The sequence below is a fragment of the Paramisgurnus dabryanus genome, chromosome 4 (genome assembly GCF_030506205.2).
Source record: "Paramisgurnus dabryanus chromosome 4, PD_genome_1.1, whole genome shotgun sequence".
NCBI lineage: Eukaryota > Metazoa > Chordata > Actinopteri > Cypriniformes > Cobitidae > Paramisgurnus > Paramisgurnus dabryanus.
The window spans coordinates 19838507-19857762 of NC_133340.1; the positions used below are offsets into that span (position 1 = coordinate 19838507).

General features: G+C 37.3%; 2 protein-coding genes across 2 annotated transcripts in view; both read left to right on the forward strand.

The window, feature by feature from the left end:
• The window catches only part of LOC135760399 (uncharacterized), a 91122-nt gene that overhangs the window by 56145 nt on the left and 15721 nt on the right, over window positions 1-19256 (forward strand). The gene's annotated exons all lie outside the window — the stretch shown is intronic.
• LOC135760447 (uncharacterized) overlaps window positions 1-19256 on the forward strand; it is a 35553-nt gene that overhangs the window by 14602 nt on the left and 1695 nt on the right. Inside the window, 8 exon segments of the mRNA XM_065274432.2 lie at window positions 4237-4672; window positions 4795-4972; window positions 9252-10356; window positions 14083-14097; window positions 14589-14707; window positions 15388-16264; window positions 17956-18217; window positions 18313-18625. Coding sequence (XP_065130504.2) covers window positions 4237-4672; window positions 4795-4972; window positions 9252-10356; window positions 14083-14097; window positions 14589-14707; window positions 15388-16264; window positions 17956-18217; window positions 18313-18625 — 3305 coding nt within the window.

The window sequence follows — 19256 nt, forward strand, 5'->3', positions numbered from 1 at the left end:
AATAATATTTAGAGTGTAAACATCTGCATGTTATCACACCAATCATAACTATAATATGTAAATGTCCTATAAAGTTACTTATATACATATATAATTACTTACATCGTCATACACGCACACGTATACATAATCAATAAACACTTCAATACTTTGGCACTTAATCCACCTGTTTCGGTCTATAAACTATCTACAACGTGCAGCCAACTCCGCTATACGGTTCTCTCTCCCGCTCCGTAACCTAGCAACCCCAGTGCGAACTTTTGGAACAGTCCATTTCTGATGAAACGGTAGGGGTGTTTGGGAAAGTCCATGTATTAGGCATTTAGTTTCTACAGTGCTTGCACACATTAGTGATGTGTTGAACCAAGCTGATTGACATAACCCATGGCTCCAACACGAGAGATGTCAGTTGAAACAAAGGAGAGGATTATCAAACTTCTCAAAGAAGGTAAATCTTCACAGAATGTTGCAAAAGATGTTGGTTGTTCCCAGTCAGCTGTGTCTAAAATCTGGACCAAGTACAAATCAAATGGAAAGGTTGTAAAAGGGAAGCGTACTGGTAGACCAAGAAAGACATCAAAGCGCCAAGACAGAAAACTTAAAGCAATATGCTGTGAAAACAGAAAATGCACAACAAAACAAATGAGGAACAAATGGGAAGAAAGTGGAGTCAATGTCTGTGACCGGACTGTAAGAAATCGCCTAAAAGAAATGGGATTTACATACAGAAAAGCCAAACGAAAACCATCATTAACATCTAAACAGAAAAAAACAAGGTTTCAGTGGGCTAAAGAAAGACAATCTTGGACTGTGGATGACTGGATGAGAGTTATATTCAGTGATGAATCAAGAATCTGCATTGGGCAGGGTGATGATGCTGGAACTTTTGTTTGGTGTCGTTCCAATGAAATTTATAAAGACAACTGCCTGAAGAAAACATGCAAATTTCCACAATCATTAATGATATGGGGTTGTATGTCAGGTAAAGGAATGGGAGAGATGACAGTCATTACATCTCCTATAAATGCACAAGTTTATGTTGAGATTTTGGACACTTTTCTTATTCCATCAATTGAAAGGATGTTTGGTGATGGTAGCATCATTTTTCAGGATGATAATGCATCGTGCCATAGGGCAAAATCTGTGAAAACATTCCTACAGGAAAGACATATAATGTCAATGGCATGGCCGGCAAATAGTCCAGACCTCAATCCAATTGAAAATCTGTGGTGGAAATTAAAGAAAATGGTCCACGAAAAGGCTCCAACCTGCAAAGCTGATCTGGCAACTGCAATAAGACAAAGCTGGAGACAGATAGATGAAGTATACTGTTTGTCATTAGTTAAATCCATGCCTCAGAGAATTCAAGCTGTTATAAAAGCCAGAGGTGGTGCAACAAAGTACTAGTAGTGTTTTTATTTGGTGATTCCATATAATTTTCCTCAGATTTGTGTGATTCCATATTTTTTTCCTCTGTTTGATCTGTAAAAACAGTTGTAATTGACTATAATTATCTTTCTTTGTTTTTTTTTTTAAGTGTTTTATACAGCCAGAAGTTTGGATTGTTGAGTAAAAATTGTTTTGTGGCATATATGTACTTGGTTTTTTTTCTACACAATTAAACATTTGAATGAACATCATCTGAGAGGGATGATTCCATACTTTTTGCCAGGGGTTGTATTAGGCCACGACTGCCTCCTACACCTTTCTCCACAGTGACACCTAGTGGTCGCTTGAATGTGTTGATCTGAAAAAAACTTGTAAATGATTCTGACAAGCATTGATGAACTATACCCTACATCAGGGGTGTCAAAAGTCGGTCCTGGAGTATCCCTCAAAGTATCTAAGCCGTAGGAAAAATATCTGTGTTACTTTTATGTTAGATCTTTTCATTACAGTAGATGTTAAAACTGTCTGTGTCTAAACTTCAATAAACAAAAGAAAAAGCTTAAATATTTTGTTTTTGACTTTGTGTGTTACAAATCTATTAGTTTTACCATGTGGTTTTAGGATATGGATGTGGGGATTTTGTTTTTGAATCTTAAAAAATCTTTTAACTTTTAATAAAAACTCATTTTTAGTTATAATAAAAACTCATTTTTAGTTTTAATAAAAACTCAAATGTATTACCATTTTGTGTTGTTAGTGGATGAAAAAATGCACAAAACAGATTTACATTGGTGGTAGTTGAGGTAGTATACAAAATGAATAAATTACTAAATAATTTACTATACATTTATTTTATTATCTAGAATTTTTTCAGGAAGCGGATGAAAAACCCATTCAGAACTGCTCATTCAAGCCTACTTGAATTTAGTTATTTATTGTTCCTTGTAAACCTGTTGTTTACACTTTTTAAAATGGATAAAAAATATATGTTTGGCATGTTTTAGAACAAGAGGGGAAGTCAATTGGGAATTTTCATACATACGCCTGAACCGTTAATGATTTAAAGATATAATATCCGCTCTGGATCTTGAGGGGACAATGACTGAAAAACATCGGTAGGCGGCGACATATTCAAACTGGAGGAAACGCGTCAAGAAACAAGAGAAGAAGAACACCACATTGAGTAGCGCCGTTTTGTGTTTGTGATCTTTATAATTTATCTGATTAATGTTTGTTATCTCTCTCGGGTAAGCGAAGTTTTCCCTCACTTTTACTTGTTATTACGCTTTAAAATCTTGAGATAAATGGTTTTAGACTGAGTTACTTATGTAGTCATGAAAGCTTTGTTTATTTCCCTTACGAAAATGAACCCTTGTTATTTGTGGTAAAAGAGTAACGTAAACGAAAGTTTTTGGTGTACTGATTACTAGCAAAACAATGGTTATACACTCGGTAAACGGTGCAAAATGTCACTTGGTGGTTTACTGGCTCATTTTAAGTGCCATTTTGCAGCTGTGTAGAAACATATTTTTCTATGTATAACCATATGTGGCGCTATAGCGTTGCTATTTCACCCCGTATGGTTCTTCATAGGTGCTATATAGCACCAAAATTGGTTTCACTATGATTACGAGTTTTACTGCTATTCAGCACCTTTTTTGTACTGTATATTTTACTACAGTAACCATATTTTTTTAACTGTCAACCATGGTTAATTTTCATAATGGTGGTTAAAGCTGCTGTTGTTTATATTATAATCCTTTTGAAATTATGTTTTTGTGTGAAAATTATAATGGTGAATTTGGTGATGTTTATGTTTTGAGATGTTGATGAAGAGGAATGAGATGGATGTAATTTGCAATAGGAACTGATCTGTCCATGCTAATGATTTCATCACAGAATTCTCTCAGCTGAAGAAAGAGACAAAGCTGATGAGATGAATGACTGAACAGAAAGGTTTGTGCCGTTTCAACAATCATTTCATAATTTACACTGTAACAAATAGACTCTAAATGTTTTACCAACAAGGCAATGAAGTAGCTTGAACATATTATTATTATAATTTTTTTTTTAAGTAATGCAAGTTACTTTTCAGTTTTATTAATTCGATAAAAAAAATGTACTGAATTAAACTGAACATAGTCACGTAGAATTACCCACTCTATATGTGCGCACCTGAGCGGGAACAGTTTAAGTCAGAAACTGAGATGATGGGCCAGAGCTTTACATTTATGCAATTTCTGAATGCAGAACTTATCAGTCATAAAAAACACCTGCAAAGCCTCAGAGATCAAGCCTCAGCCAAGTAAGAAAAAGTAACACAAAAGAAACTTAAAAGTAACGTAAGTTTTACTTTCCATGAAAAGTAACTAAGTAACACAATTATTTACTTTTTTGGGGAGTAAATTAATATTGTAATTAATTAATTTTAAGTAACTTTCCCCAAAAATGTATAAATATGCTTATAGGCATTTCCTGAAGCAAGCTGCATGTGTAAATGGTACTTCTTCTGCAGCCCATATTGAGTTTCTGCACAAGTGCCCTCTGGCTTATGGCTGTAGTGGTTTTTCACCATCATTCATAGAGGCATAGCAAGCAGAATCACACAATTAATCTTCCCAGCCCTAGAAAAAAGAATACTATGGAAGTAAATGGTCCTCAAAATACCGTTCTTTGTATTCATCAGGACAAAGAAATGTTTAACGAAACTCACAAACGAAATGAGAGTGAGAAAATGTTCATTTTTGGGTGAACTATCCCTTTAAACAGCTAACATATAATGTTAGAAATCCACTCACCCCTTTTTATTATTCCCATAAATCAGAAGTTGTGTCTTCAAGCAAACTGATTCTCTTCTACAATGATGTCAATACAGGGAGAAGCCCCGCCTACAACTGGTGACGATCTGACTTATCATCACAGACGCAGCCCTGAGTCACAAGCACAGAGTCCATCATTTTTGTATGTTCGCTGTAGCAGCTGGAGTCCTACAATGTCTGCACTGAAGAGGAATTACAAATGTTGGCTTTTGGGATGTACCAATAAACATCAGAGTCTCTATAGACTGCCACAATCTCAGCCACTGAGAGCATCGTGGTTAGATTTCATTTTTTATGGAAATGTCCCAAAGAAAGTACCTAGAAACTTACACGTTTGCGCCAATCATTTTACACCAGACTGCTTTAAAAACGAGAGTCAGTTCAACGCTGGATTTTCAACCAGCTTGATTCTGAATAATGAGTCAATACCAACGCTTCGTTCTCAAACCGTAAAATCAGAACAAGTAAGTATTACACTTCATATGTTGTAAATCTTTCCAGATTCCCTTTATGACTGTGTCCCCAAACTTGGATTTATTTGACTCCAGGGGCCTCATTTATAAGCAAACTTTATTGTTATTTTCAGGATGTATCTGGTGTCTCTGTCTGTGGCTTCACTGATAAACCACCAACAGATCTTCTGGTTTCTGTCTGTAATGGAGAAGAAAAGAAGACCGTAAATCTGCCGGACTGTGGGATGGAGCTGAAACAAGAAATCACAGAAGAAGGAGAACAGACAGATGAAGGGGATTTGATTTATTCAGGTATGTGTCTAGCCTTAATATTTACCTTTTTAGTGTTGTCACAGTAACAACATTTTAGTAGGAGGTAACAATACAAGAAAAATACATGGTTCTCTGTACCAAATAGAAACACAAAAACATGCTAATTAAACAACTCATTACTTTAATAATAAAGTTAATTGTCAATATAAAACAATGATATAAAAGCGTTGCCAATCTGTATTTACTTTATTTAATTGAATTTACATTTATTTATCAAGTATAAAATGTATTTGTGGCTGAAATATTAACATAAAAACTCTTATTTTGGTAAAACTTTGTAGTAGTGTGGTTTGTTGCTTTTTGTAATGTGTGTTGTCCAAACATGAGAAGGCGGCAGGAACTAATGAAACTTTAATAAAACAAAACATGAAAATGAATCCAGGATATAAATACAGGAACAAACACACAACAATTACATAAATAACCAACAAAAGACAATGGAAAAATGTGTATATATACAGAACGTGAATTGTAGGAAAATTAGGAGGATATTCAAGATCTCATTAAAGTAGTTTATTCAATCGAAGCAGTTTCAAAGTACACAAAGCACTCAGGGTTCAGAGTTGAAGTCAACCCTAAACAAAGTCAATCTTAATACTTTATACAGTTTCAAGTATGTTTCCCCACCCCTAATGCTAATTGTGTACCCTTTGAGGTGTAAACCAAGAAATAATACCAATTTAAATGGCCACTCTCACTTCCTTACAGTCACCAAACGAGTACTTAATCAAATGGATGAATTGATCTGATTAGGCTACAGTGCTCAACCATATTATTGGATGATGTGTAAACAGATGTCTTTTTTTGCACATTTGCATTTTACATTATACAATGATAACAATGATTAATAACTTATTTTTTACAAGAATATTTTTACAATAAAAATATTTCAAGAAACCAGTCATTTTATGACTGCTATATACTAAAATAATCTCAGTCATAGTTAATGCCAACTGTGTCCTACAGCTAGTGAACAAAATATTAATTTCATATCTAAAAATACAAAACATGAAAACACCGACATGAGTTGATTTTCTCATCAACAATGCAATTCAATAGACTTGACAGAGGTTTTTCTGAGATTTTTCCTCTAATGTTTGAGACCTGACTGGGTAAGGATTAAACTACAAACTCATCATCTCTCATTTCTGCTACCATTTCCCTGTTTTGCACAAAACATTTCTGATGTCAACAGGAGCCAATAGTGATCGAGTCAAAATAAGATTATCATTATTATTTAGAAACTTACTTTAGTTTTTTCATGTTTTTATAAGATATCTCAATCGCATGGCGTCACCTGGACTTTGTATGCGGCTGCGCGGCTGAACGCATCAAAATGCTGCCAGACGTCGAATTTAAAAGATGACGGGGCATCATCTTTATCAATTTCATGTTGCTCTGACCTTAAGTTCAAGCTGCAGGTGATTCAAGCGATGTCTGTGGCTGTCTCTCAATAAGATCCCTTGCCTACAAAGCCAAAGCGCAGTAACTAGGCATTTTGGTCAAAATTGAGTTGAGGGTTGAAATGGGCTTTGTTAGATCAAAGTCTCCTGGTTCAATTTTGTCACATTTCAGAGAAACTTGTGTGCCGAAATTGCAGTAACATGTTTGACTGCCTGGTGTAAAAACTTTAAGGGCATTTTTCTCTGTTTCCGTGTTTGTGTAGTTACTACACTAAGGGCGCTTTTCCATTGCATAGTACCCCACGGTTTGGTTTAGTTTGGATCGGGTCAGCTTACTTTTGGGAGCTTTTCCATTAGGTCCCAGATAGCAATTTTGTTCCGGCCCACACAACCAGTTTTTCTCGGCCCAGATACAACGAAGAATGACGGCCCTACAGTGGCCCAGTTCTGGATTACAGACAATAGCCCATAACCGGGCCAGAACAGGCCCTATAAACAAGCCTACGATGGCCCTTGCATGGGCAGCCCTCACTTAGCTCCCAGGAAGTCCTCATGCAGCACAACCCCCAGAGTTAAATGAACACTGCTGAATGTAAATATTGTCCCAATCTTACAGAGTGTTAAAAAGTAACACTGAAGCAGAATTAAAAGCTCTGTTATCCTCTCTCTCACCATCTCTGGCTGAAACCTAAAATTGCATTTTACATCTTACTTGTAGAGTCATTTTCTTACTTTAGGTTTAGATTTAGTTTCATTTAAAGTCACCCTTATTGTGATCAGTGTTTGTTTTAGTTTAACTTGACTCTTGACTCTTGACTGTGCTGTCTCGAGCAAACATGTTGTCATCTGTGCTCTGCTATAAATTCCCAAACTCCCTTTTAGCGATGAAAAACATCCAAAGGTTGAGAATCAGTGACACCCTAACAATTTTTTCCCGACTTGCAGTTTCTGGCGGAACATTCACGACTAGCACGTCAGCATTATATATGCTATAAATGCAACTTCAGTGAGGCTCAGCGGAGCGCTGTCGACTGACGCCACAGGTGTTTGAACAGAAACTGTCATGTGAGACAGAGGTAGTGATAAACGCGATGTGCAAACATCTATTTGTGGTGGCCAATTAAAATTTTGTGGACGACTGAGAAATTAAATAAATGTATGGGAATGTACAACAACACTCTCACTTGTATGATGTCACAGCAGTAGGCAGCGCAAATATAACGACACGCCTATAATCCCTCCCACTTCGAAGTGATACTAAACTCGATGGAAAAGCTAACCACGCCAAAGTGAGGTGAGCTGACCCCGACCCAAACTAAACTAAACCAAACCGTGGGGTACTATGCAATTGAAAAGCGCCATTAGCCTTTGGAGGCCTGGGCACTGTTTAGGGAGTCGGTCATTTTAAGGGCTGTCTCAATTGCAAAATCTTTCCAGTGCACTGGAACATTCGTTCCCTACAAATTCCCACAAAATCTATGCTCCCTTACGGAAATCACTTGACCTTTTCTAAAGCTCTCCAAATGAAAATTGAGTTATCCAACTCAATAAACTTTATAAAAGTTCTGTTGCATTTTATCAAGACAAAGGTTTGTTTTAGTTTTCAATATAAACACATCGTTAGACCATAAGGGACCACATCTACTCAATATTTAAAATATAAATAAAATATTATTTTACATTTAAAATGTAAGAGAAAATGACATCGTGAGCTATAGTCCTTACCAGTGCCTGAACCTGCGTACACGACATATTAACTCACCACCTAGGGAGCTAGGGAACGAATTGAGACAGGGTGTGTGACTGCGGTGAAGCACAGGTGATGCTGGAGCAGAGTAGGTCACGTGTTTGACTGGTCAACGAATAAAATTAAAAGAACGGCATATTGTATAAATATCCCCATCATGCTACAATACACTTTCTACAATTAAGAAAACATGACTTCAGGTTATATTATCAGTTTATTGCTTGGACTGAGAGTGGAGTGGAATCTGTGTCAAGGCAGACTATAAATTCTTACAGAACCACACCAGTTCACACCAGTCGTGTTTGAGGCGTCAATTTTGCGTCTACCGCGTCTAGTTTGCCTCTTGAACATTTTGATTTTACTCGCTTCATTCACGCGTGAAATTCTAGTCATCGAGACATTCACGTGGAAATTCGCGTCGTGGGAGGGGCTTCTGCGACTACGCTCGCTTCATGTAATCATGCAATACTAAAGCAAGCTCCTGATTGGTTAACATGGCGCGCAAGTTCAAATTTTTCAACTCGCATGTTTCCCACGGCAACGCTAATTTCGCGCCATTAACGCAAACAAGGTGGAATCACATCTAGCGCATTTATAGCCTCATTCGTGCCGCGAAACCTCCAGAGGCGCGCCAACGTGTCTTTACATTGACTTAACATTGAAATCACTCGCGCTTGACGCCTCGACGACAGCTGGTCTGAACGCAGAATTACATTTTTGCACTTTTTAAAGTACACGCCTACAAGTGAGTACCCTAATGTAGAGCTTTCTTTAGCTATAATATATTTAAACATCAAATTGAATATTTTTTTTAAGATTAGTCGATTATTAGTAAAAAATAATCACCCGATTATGAAGATAATCACTAGTGATAGTCCTGAACTCATGTTATTTTTTATTTTTTGCATCATACATCCACTTTTTAAGCAATAAGAAATTACATTCACTATAGTGATTTCACTTTACAATGCGTTTAAGTATGAAACCTGGAATTTATGCGAGTGGCGGTAATAGACCTTCTAGTTGAGCATCTAATGTAGTTTTAGAAGTGCTCTGTGATATTTTTTACTGTCTTATTGATCATAATGATTTTCTTTGTTCATTTTAGACCTGATGAAGTTGGAAAGTTTTCAATCAAATAACCTAGAAGAGAAACCTCATCATTTTAAACCTGGAGAAAAATCTTTGAGCTGCTTGAAGACTGAGAAGATTTTGTCAGTTGAAGATTCTTGTATGTGCTCTCTGTGTAGGAAAATGTTCAATAGTCAGTCCGAACTTAATGCACACATGCAAATTCACACTGGAGAAAAGTCTTACAGTTGTGAACAGTGTGGACAGATGTTCACTCGTAAGTCCAGCCTTAATGTTCACAGGAGAATTCACACTGGAGAAAAGCCTTACCCATGCGATAAATGTGAAAAGACCTTCACTTATAAGTCCTACCTTACTGTGCACAAGATGATTCACACTGGAGAAAAGCCTTACAGTTGTGACCAGTGTGGACACACCTTCAGTTGTAAGTCAAGCCTTACTAAACACAAGAGAATTCACACTGGAGAAAAGCCTTACAGTTGTGATAAATGTAAACAGACCTTCACTTATAATACAAGCCTTACTAAACACAAGAGAATTCACGCTCGAGGAAATCCTTACAGTTGTGACCAGTGTGGAAAGAGCTTCATTTCTAAGTCCAGGCTTGATACTCACAAAATGATTCACACTCGAGTAAAGTCTTACAGTTGTAACAAGTGTGAACAGACCTTCACTAATTTGTTCCACCTTACCGCGCACAGAAAAATTCACACTGGAGTAAAGCATTACAGTTGTGACCAGTGTGGAAAGACCTTCGCTCAGAAGTCCCATCTTACTGTGCACATAAGAATTCACACTGGAGAAAAGCCTTATAGTTGTGACCAGTGTGGAGAGAGCTTCACTTATAAGTCCACCTTTGATGTACACATGAGAATTCACACTGGAGAAAAGCCTTACAGTTGTGACCAGTGTGGAGAGAGCTTCACTTTTAAGGCCAATCTTACTGTGCACGGGAAAATTCACACAGGAGAAAGTCCTTACAGATGTGACCATTGTGGAGCGAGCTTCAGTCAAAAGTCCAGCCTTAGTTTGCACAAGAGAGTTCATACTGCAGAACACGCACATACCCGGAGCAGTCAACAGCTATCACTGCAGCGCCCAGGGAGCATTGGGGGACAAGGGCCTTGATCAAAGCCTCGAACCAACAACTCTCTGGTTACAAGCCAAGCGCTCTAACCATTAGGCCACAACTGCCTCCTACACCAGTCTTCACAGTGGCACCAAGTGGTCGCTTGCATGCTGACAATAGGTGTGCTTGAGTTCATGCGGTGCTGCACAGACCGATCAGCGAGGTTTGCAGTTTGCAATCAAGGGAGGAGTTGAAGACGGTGCCATCAGGTCTGACACCTGCTGCTTGCCGTAGTGACGTGTGCGCCATATTTCTTGGGCAGTTTGGCTTCTGCCCAGATAAAACTCACCTGACCAAGTTAATCACAATCTATAGGCATGGGTTTGTTCGACTTTATGCGGCAGTGGACAGACCGATCAGCGTTTAATTTCAAAGTACAGTGATCAATTTGAAAGTATACAATGCAGTCTGCGCTCAGACCTAGAGCTAAACACTGCAGGAAAGTGGACCTCGCGGGCTGGAGTTGAGAACCTTAGACCTACATATTGTTTTTGTCAAACAAGGAAGTGTGGGAAGGTCCTCCTGGGTGAAGTCTTCATAGTTGTAACAGCAATGTAAAGATCTAATGTTTAGCTTATTTTTGAAACAAAAGAAAGTAGGAATGTCGATCTAAATTGAGGTTTTCTTGAAAAGAACATTAATCACTTGGCAACTCTGAAGGATTGGGGTGATTTCGAATGTTTACAATTTTTATGCCCCTCCCACACTACACCGTTCGAGCTCGTCCTTGTCAGTCCATGTGCACGAGTATTTTTGTCAACGCATCCTTAGCAAGCAGACTTAGATTACTTGTATAACACCCAGAAATACAATCAATGGTTGATAAAGCACAATTACCTGTCGACAAGAAATGTGGCAAGCTCTGCATCCAGCTTGAACCCTTTAAAATCTCGTAGATTCCTCCACATTTCAAATGCCGGTCTGATATTAATCCTAGTTTTATTACAGGCACGGTCACTTTCTATCTTTGTTTCCTTTTTTTATTGGTTGTTTTCGTAGCTCTGGGTTGTTAAAGGACAAGTTCGGTATTTTACACTTAAAGCCCTGTTTTTAGATTGTTTATGATGAAATAGAACGGTTTTGACTGAAATTTGGACACATGATGCTGGCCGGAGAATTTTCGGTATCTGTTGTATCACCCCCCCAACTCTACAATGGCTGTATAGGTGCACTGGAACAATTCTTCCTAATATGCATTAAACTTTAGTTTACAAAGACGTGAAAGGGGTCAGGGGTGTTCACTGATATGCTCCCACAAAAATTGCTGCAAAAGATGCAGGTGTTTTACCATTCATTGTAAACTTGTGGACCTATTTTTCCAAACGCCTCACACCCCTACATTCTTCCGTTGAGAGCTTGAATAATAGCCACTCCAGCCCAGTTGGTGGCGATAATCCACCTTTGCAAATTGCAAGAATACAAACAACTCCATTTCCGTTTCCGGTGGCGGAGTAATAGCGTACCTCACAGCACATCTAATACAAGTCAATGGAGTTGGACAAAACTACGATAAAACCTGTTGGAATGCATCTTTTGCAGAGATTTTTGTGTGAGCATATCAGTGAACACCCCTGACCACTCAGTAAGTTTCACGTCTTTGTAAATGAAAGTTTAATGTATTCTAGGAAGGATTTTTCCAGGGCACCTATGCAGCCATTGTAGAGGTGGGGGTTGATACAACAAAAACCCGGAAAATACCGAACATCTCTCCGCCATCACGCTGCGTTCAATCCAACACACCTGTGAACTTCAAGCAGATGCATGCGATATTGTAGGAGGGTGGGGGGTGGATTTGTGGCGCGTGCAGGAACTGTGATTGACAGTTAGATTTTACACAGCCCTCACTGATTGGACCAGGTGAACCGGCATGCGCTGATTGGACCAGATGAACCAGTTTTTGCAAACCAAATAACTGGCTCTAGGTGGAGGTAGAAGCGTGTTTTTTCTTTCTTAACAGTCTAATTTATGTTGTTCTATCGGAGCATAGTGTCAGTTTTGGTAAATATGATCAAAAATATCTTGCCGGCCGCAGCTTTAAGAGTGACGACTCAACGATCTTCCTTCTGCTAAAAACATCTGTTTTGACAAGAAGTCAAGTCTTTATCAAGTATTATAACTGTCTTAAGTAAATGTTTGATTAACTGTTGGGGAAAATATCTGATGTGTAACTTTTATATTAGATCTTTTTATTAAAGTAGATCTTAAAACTCTGTGTTTCAATGTCAATCAAACAATAAAAGAAAGAAAAACATTCATTGATATTGTGTTTGACATTGTGTGTGCTGAATCTATAAGTTTTACCAGTGATTTTAAGGTATGGATGTGGGGATTTTGTTTTTAACCTTAAAAAATTCTTTCACTGGGTTTTTTGTCAAAATTATTGTTTGTAAAAGAGTCAGCAATGTTAAACATACGTTTGCATAAAGCATCCATATTTTTCACACTCATGTTGATTATCCAAAACTTGAAAATTGTTAAATTAAGGTAAGTGTAGAAGAGTTAAAAATATGCTATTAAGTTGTGATTAGTCACGAGTCAACTCAAGACAATCATGCGATCAAAGACAATGAATAAAACAGACTTGTAAATTGTGTTAATGCTTTAATTTGAAAATAAATGTTTTCAATACATTTGAAATAAGGAAATGAACTTAATTTAAAAAAAAGTTGCACTTTATTCACTTTTATTAGTACACTGCTATTTCAAATATGATCATAGTATATATGTGTTAATCATGCCTGTGCTTTACCTGTGTTATTCTGTGGGTCAGGTTAAATGCACAGGTCATCTGTAGTATTTTGCAGTGATGTGGTTGGATAGTGCAGATTATCCCCCTCTGACATCACAACCAAATTTCAATTACCTATTTTTTCACATGCTTGAAGAGAATGGTTTACCAAAATTACATTACTGGGTTGATCTTTTTCTAGGTTGATAGAAGCACTGACTGGGGACCCAATAATAGCACTTAAAAATGGAAAATGTCAAATTTTCATGATATGTCCACTTTAATCTGCACTATCCAACCACAGCACTGTCATTTAGTGCAGACAGAAAGAGAGAGAAAATAAGAATTGACAGTACAATTGAGTTTCAGTTGCAACAAACCACCATCAGTGTTTGAGTTTCATCTGCTCATTTGCATTTTAATTTGCAAATTTTTGCTCAGACCTACAAAATGGGAACTTTAACATGCTATAATAAATATGTGTGGGGTAACTTGTGCTAAAACTTCACATATGTACTCTGGGAGTGAGGACACCAAAGACTTATTTTACATCTTTATAAAAAATCTCATAATATGACCCCTTTAAAATGTTTAATCTGTGTGGATTTGCATCATTTCTAATTACATTTTTACAAATTGGCATTTAATCTGTTTGTTAACTTGATAAAAAGTTTATCTAATTTTAGTGTTTAAATTATTTCTTATAGTGTAAGAAAAACACTGAAACTTTTTCCCTGAAAATTTAAAAGTGTGCAAAGAGTCTCCAACAGTCTAAAACCAGCCCTGCATACACATGAAAGTCTTAGGATTTTTTAAGAATAAGATGATCTACTTCTGGGGAACAATGACTAAACGTTTTCACGGTAGGTGGCGACATATACACACTGAATGAAAAGCGCCAAGACACGAGAAGAAGATCAGCTCACGTCACAATGAACCCTTAATGTTGTATTGGTGCTCTTCATCTTTTATATGATTAATGTTTGTTAGTGTTATCTCTCCAGGGTAAGCGAAGTTTTTATTACTGTTACTTACATCTGGCAGACATGTTCATTGTGTCTATATGGCATATTTTAGGAAACGTATAAGAGGCAAGCAGATCAGCAAAATTATACATCTTAACTCAGACATCAAATAGACGTCTCCGAGACTAAATGTGTGTTATGAGGGTAGGAGGTGCCAGTAGTAGGGGCTTGTTGTGGCGCTGATGAGACAGACGTGCGCAGTTATTTAAACATGTTTCAGACACATGTTGTGCTTATTTCATGTTCTTAAAAACCCAAGATCATAAACTCAAGAGTAATGCCAACATATCAAGTAATGCATGCGCGGTAATCTTTAAAAACGACTGCAAGTTAACAATAAATAATATCATTGTTCAAAATAGCGTATTAAAGTGAAATGCGGATTTAGCTGGGGTTTTTTTGTATGTGTGCTATTTGTATCTGCTATTTTTATTACAAAAATGTTCAAATCATCTGATAAAACATCTACAGAGCTTCTGTCTGTAATGAAGAAGAACAAAAGACATCAGTAAATCTGCTGGACTGTGGGATGGAGCTGAAACAAGAAATCAAAGAAGAACAAACAGATAAAGAGGATTTGATTTATTCAAGTATGTTGACTCAATATTTACACACTAAACTTAAGGAACTAAAGAAAATGTTGAAAAAATTTTTTTTTACCATTTTGGGCATGAAACACTATTTAAATATAAAATATCAACTTTATTGGATTATTTTTATTTATTAAGAAAAAGTGTGACACGTTAAATTTTAACCCCCATTAAAAATGGGGGTGGTGACAGTTAAGGGGTTAAAGACACAAACAATCTTTATTGTGTTTCATTGTAGTTTCAGAAGTGGTCTGTGATTAGTTTACTTGTGCGGCAAAGTAAACGGATCGGGTCAGGTTATTTTTGGGGGGACTTTCCACTGGGTACAGTACTAGTACCTGATACTTTTTTAGTACCACCTCGGTTGGGGTTCCAAGTGAGCTGAGCTGATACTAAAGCGTGATGTGAAAACACTGTAGATCAAGATCACTGATTGGTATTCCCATATTTTCCCCTGCATTCCATTGATGCTCGTTCCCACTTTTTGTATGATGTCACAGCAGCAAATATAACGACACAATATAATCCCTCCCACTCTGAAGTGGTAATAACTTAATGGAAAAGCTAACAGAGCCAAAGTTAAGTGAACTGACACGACCTGACCTGTGGGGTACTATGCAATGAAAAAGCCCCATTATACTTGCCATATCGATCATAATTATTTTCTCTGTTCATTTTAGACCTGATAAAGGTGAAGGAGGAAAGTTCGGATGAAACTGAGGAGAAACCTCATCATTATAAACCTGAAGAAGAATCTCTGCGCTGCTTGAAGACTGAGAAGATTTTTTCAGATGAAGATTCTTGTACGTGCTCTCGGTGTGGAAAAATCTTTATTTGTAAGTCTGACCTTAATGTGCACATGCAAATTCACACTGGAGAAAAGTGTTATGAATGTGATGAGTGTGGAAAGAGCTTCTCTTGTAACTTCAACCTTAATGCACACAAGAGAATTCACACTGGAGAGAAACCTTTCACATGTGATGAGTGTGGAAAGAGCTTCAGTCACAAGTCCAGCCTTAAGGTGCACAGGAGAATTCACACCGGAGAAAAGCCTTACAGATGTGATGAATGTGGAAATAGCTTTGTTTATAAGTCCTCCCTTAATATGCACAAAACAAGTCACACTGGAGAAAAGCCTTACAGATGTGATCAGTGTGGACAGAGCTTCATTCAAAAGTCCAACCTTCTTGTACACACAAAAATTCACACTGGAGAAAAGCCTTACAGATGTGATCAGTGTGAACAGAGCTTCATTCAAAAGTCCAGCCTTCTTGTACACACAAAAATTCACAATGGAATAAAGTCATACTGTTGTCCTGAGTGTGGAAAAAGCTTTATTCAAAAGTCCAGCCTTGGTGCACATGTGCGAATTCACACCGGAATAAGGCCTTATCGTTGTGACCAGTGTGGAAAGAGCTTCACTCAAAAGTCCAACCTTGGTACACACATGCGAATTCACGCTGGAATAAAGCCTTACAGATGTGATGAGTGTGGAAAGACCTTCACTCATAAGTCAAGCATTACTCTGCACAGGAGAATTCACACTGGAGAATAGCAGATCCTATCAATCCATCCATTCATCTATCTACTTTGACTTGAAGAGCAAGATTTTGTGTCGTATTGAATCGATGCTAGTTTTGTCAAACAAGGAAGTGTGAGGGGGAACGGATAGTGTTTTTGACTGGCATGCTGCCATGTTGGGTTTGAATCCGGAGTGAAGTCTCCCTGTCTACATTGTTGTAATAGCTATTTAAAGATCTTTTTTATTGATGTCTGTCTGACAACTACATGAACTTAGTTTTGTAACTTGTAGCTATAAATCCTTGATGTTCATGTCCACTTAAGTCTTGTCAGCGTACCTTTGTCTTAAAATAAAAAAGTGTAATAATATATATACAAACTACAAAGTATTTATAGCATATATATGAGATGCGCATGTGCTTGATTGTGTTTGTAACAGCCACAAAATGGCCGGTCACAATGTTTTTACTTGTTGATTGCAAATGTGCAAAATTGGTCTGTAACTTCACAAATGTTGATGCAGGTGTCTTGTACCATATTCACTGAAGCAATTACAACAAAAAAAAGATGAGTGTATGAGTTTCTTGATCTGTGATTCATAGAATATAGATTTTTTTGTATGTGTGTTATGTTTGAGGAAAAGAAAAACATCAAGTTTGCAACCCTTAAAACGTTCTACTGTAATGGTTTAACTTTGCAATCAATACATTGTTCATATTTATGTTTAAGTTGACACTACGTTGTGCCATACAGTTTTGCCATTCAAGATTTAATTCTTGCGCGTTTTTTCGTTGTGCATGATCACAGTTCATATGTGTGGGGAAAGATAAGCTATTAGAGTAAAAATATTGCGTTAGGCTGCTTCATGAGTTAATAAGAAAAAAGATTTTACAATTCCTGCAAATGCAGTGATGAAGTTCATGTTCTAATGATTTAGTTTTATGAATTAAAATGTTTTGAAATGTGCTGTGGACAGAGACGCATAATGTCAAGAATTATAAAAAATCGTCAATAAGCTCATATTTTGCGCTGTATAGTCTAAATGTTTAGTTTTAAAACCATTTTATATTTTGATGTTTGTGCGCAAGTTCAGAACACAGTGAGGTTCGGGTTTGTTCTGATCAGAGCTCGTGAGCGGAGAGCGCATTTTTGAATATTAGAAATATTTAAATTAGAAATATATATAAAAAATAATAATAACATTATAATGGATTTTTAGGTCGGACAATGATTACCAAATTTCTCTCTCATATTGCTCTTCATAACCACTGAAAACAGTCAAAAAAGTAAAAACTAGTGGTGGGTACCAAATGACTCATGGGTACCCACCGTCGCCGAAATCGACGCCAATGAAACCACCCCCCCCCTTCTGTTTTTTTTCGCACTCTGTCTACAACTATAAACAAAATGAAATTAGCAATTTTAACATGCTATAATAAATTAGCTGTGGACTATTTGAAGCTAAAACTTCTAACATACACACTCTGGGGACACCAAAGATTTCTTTTACATCTTAAAAAATCTCATAAAATGGCCCCTTTAATGCGTCGCCATTACAACTCTAAAATCTTTTAAAAACTGCCGACAGGGGGAAAGGCACTTTTTATTCACGCGTGAAAACGTGGTAGGATTTATAAAAGATAAGATGATCTTCTCGCTGGAGTATCTCTCTCCAGTACAGCAGGTGGCGCTATGCAGCGCTTTAGTCCGCCGATTAACCACTAAAGAAAGAAAGAGCTCGCGTGTGATGTGTTTGTTTATCCTCAGTGTTTTTCCCTCTTGAGTGTTTTATTGAGTGTAAACAGAGTCTTGTCTGTGTGTATTTTAGTGTTGATGATGAGAGATGAGATGTGCTGTAAATCAGTAAGAACTGATCTGTCCATGCTGGATATTGATGATTTCATCACAGAAATCTCTCAGCTGAAGAAAGAGGTGGCGTTACTGGAGACAAAGCTGAGGTTAAGAGGAGATGAAGGACTGAAGAGAGAGGTTTGTACAGCTTAAACATCCTTTACCTGAATCAGACAACATCAAATCATTTCTAATCTTACTCTGTGTGTGTTTGTTGTGAATCTTCCACACAGGACTCCGAGCTCAGTCTGACTTTACTCTGTTATACTGAGTCAAAGCCCACAGACGCTCAGGACACTACAGTGTGTGACAGTAATCAGGGCTTACAGGATGAGGAATCTACTGATCAAACCTCCACAGAGTCTCTGGATTCTGTCTGTAACGCTGGAGAACAGCAGCAGATCCTGCAGACCACACTCAAGATGTGTTCAGTCAAACTGGAGGACTGCAAGAACCTCATGATGAAGACGAGAAGAGAAACCACAGAAGAGGAAGATCAGACTGATGATGATGATGATGATGGTAATGATGATTCTACTTCTTCAGGTATGTGTCTTCTGTTTTCTTTTTACATTATTTTATTGTCCTGTCAGTTCATGTTTTATTAAAGTGTTTTTATGTTACTCAAATCAAAAACTTAAAAGGGGTCATATTATAAAAAAATTTAAGATGTGAAATAAGTCGTTGGTGTTTTCAGAGCGCGTATGTGAAGTTTTATCTCAAAATACCTCACAGATAATTTATTATCACGTTAAAATTACCACTTTGTAGCACTGAACAATAATGTGGCGTTTTTTTGCGTTTGTCCTTTAAAATGCAAATGAGCTGATGAAATGCAAACCTTGACCGCAATGATGGTGGTTTGTTGAAAATTTAACTTAATTTGGCTGTCAATTATCTTTTCTTTCTCTCTATTTCTGCACTAAATGGCAGTGCTGTGGTTGTATAGTGCAGGTTAAGGGGGCGGTATTGTTGTAATTAGACTTGCTAGCTACCTCACAAAACAGGCGAAATCTGAACAATCTAATTTTTCACATGCTTGCAGAGAATGGTTTACCAAAACAAAGTTACTGGGTTGATATTTTTCATTTTTCTTGAGTGATAGAAGAACTGGGGACCCCTTCAAGTAACTTCTCGGCAGTGTTTGCAGTTGGTGATATGTAAGACAGAATACATT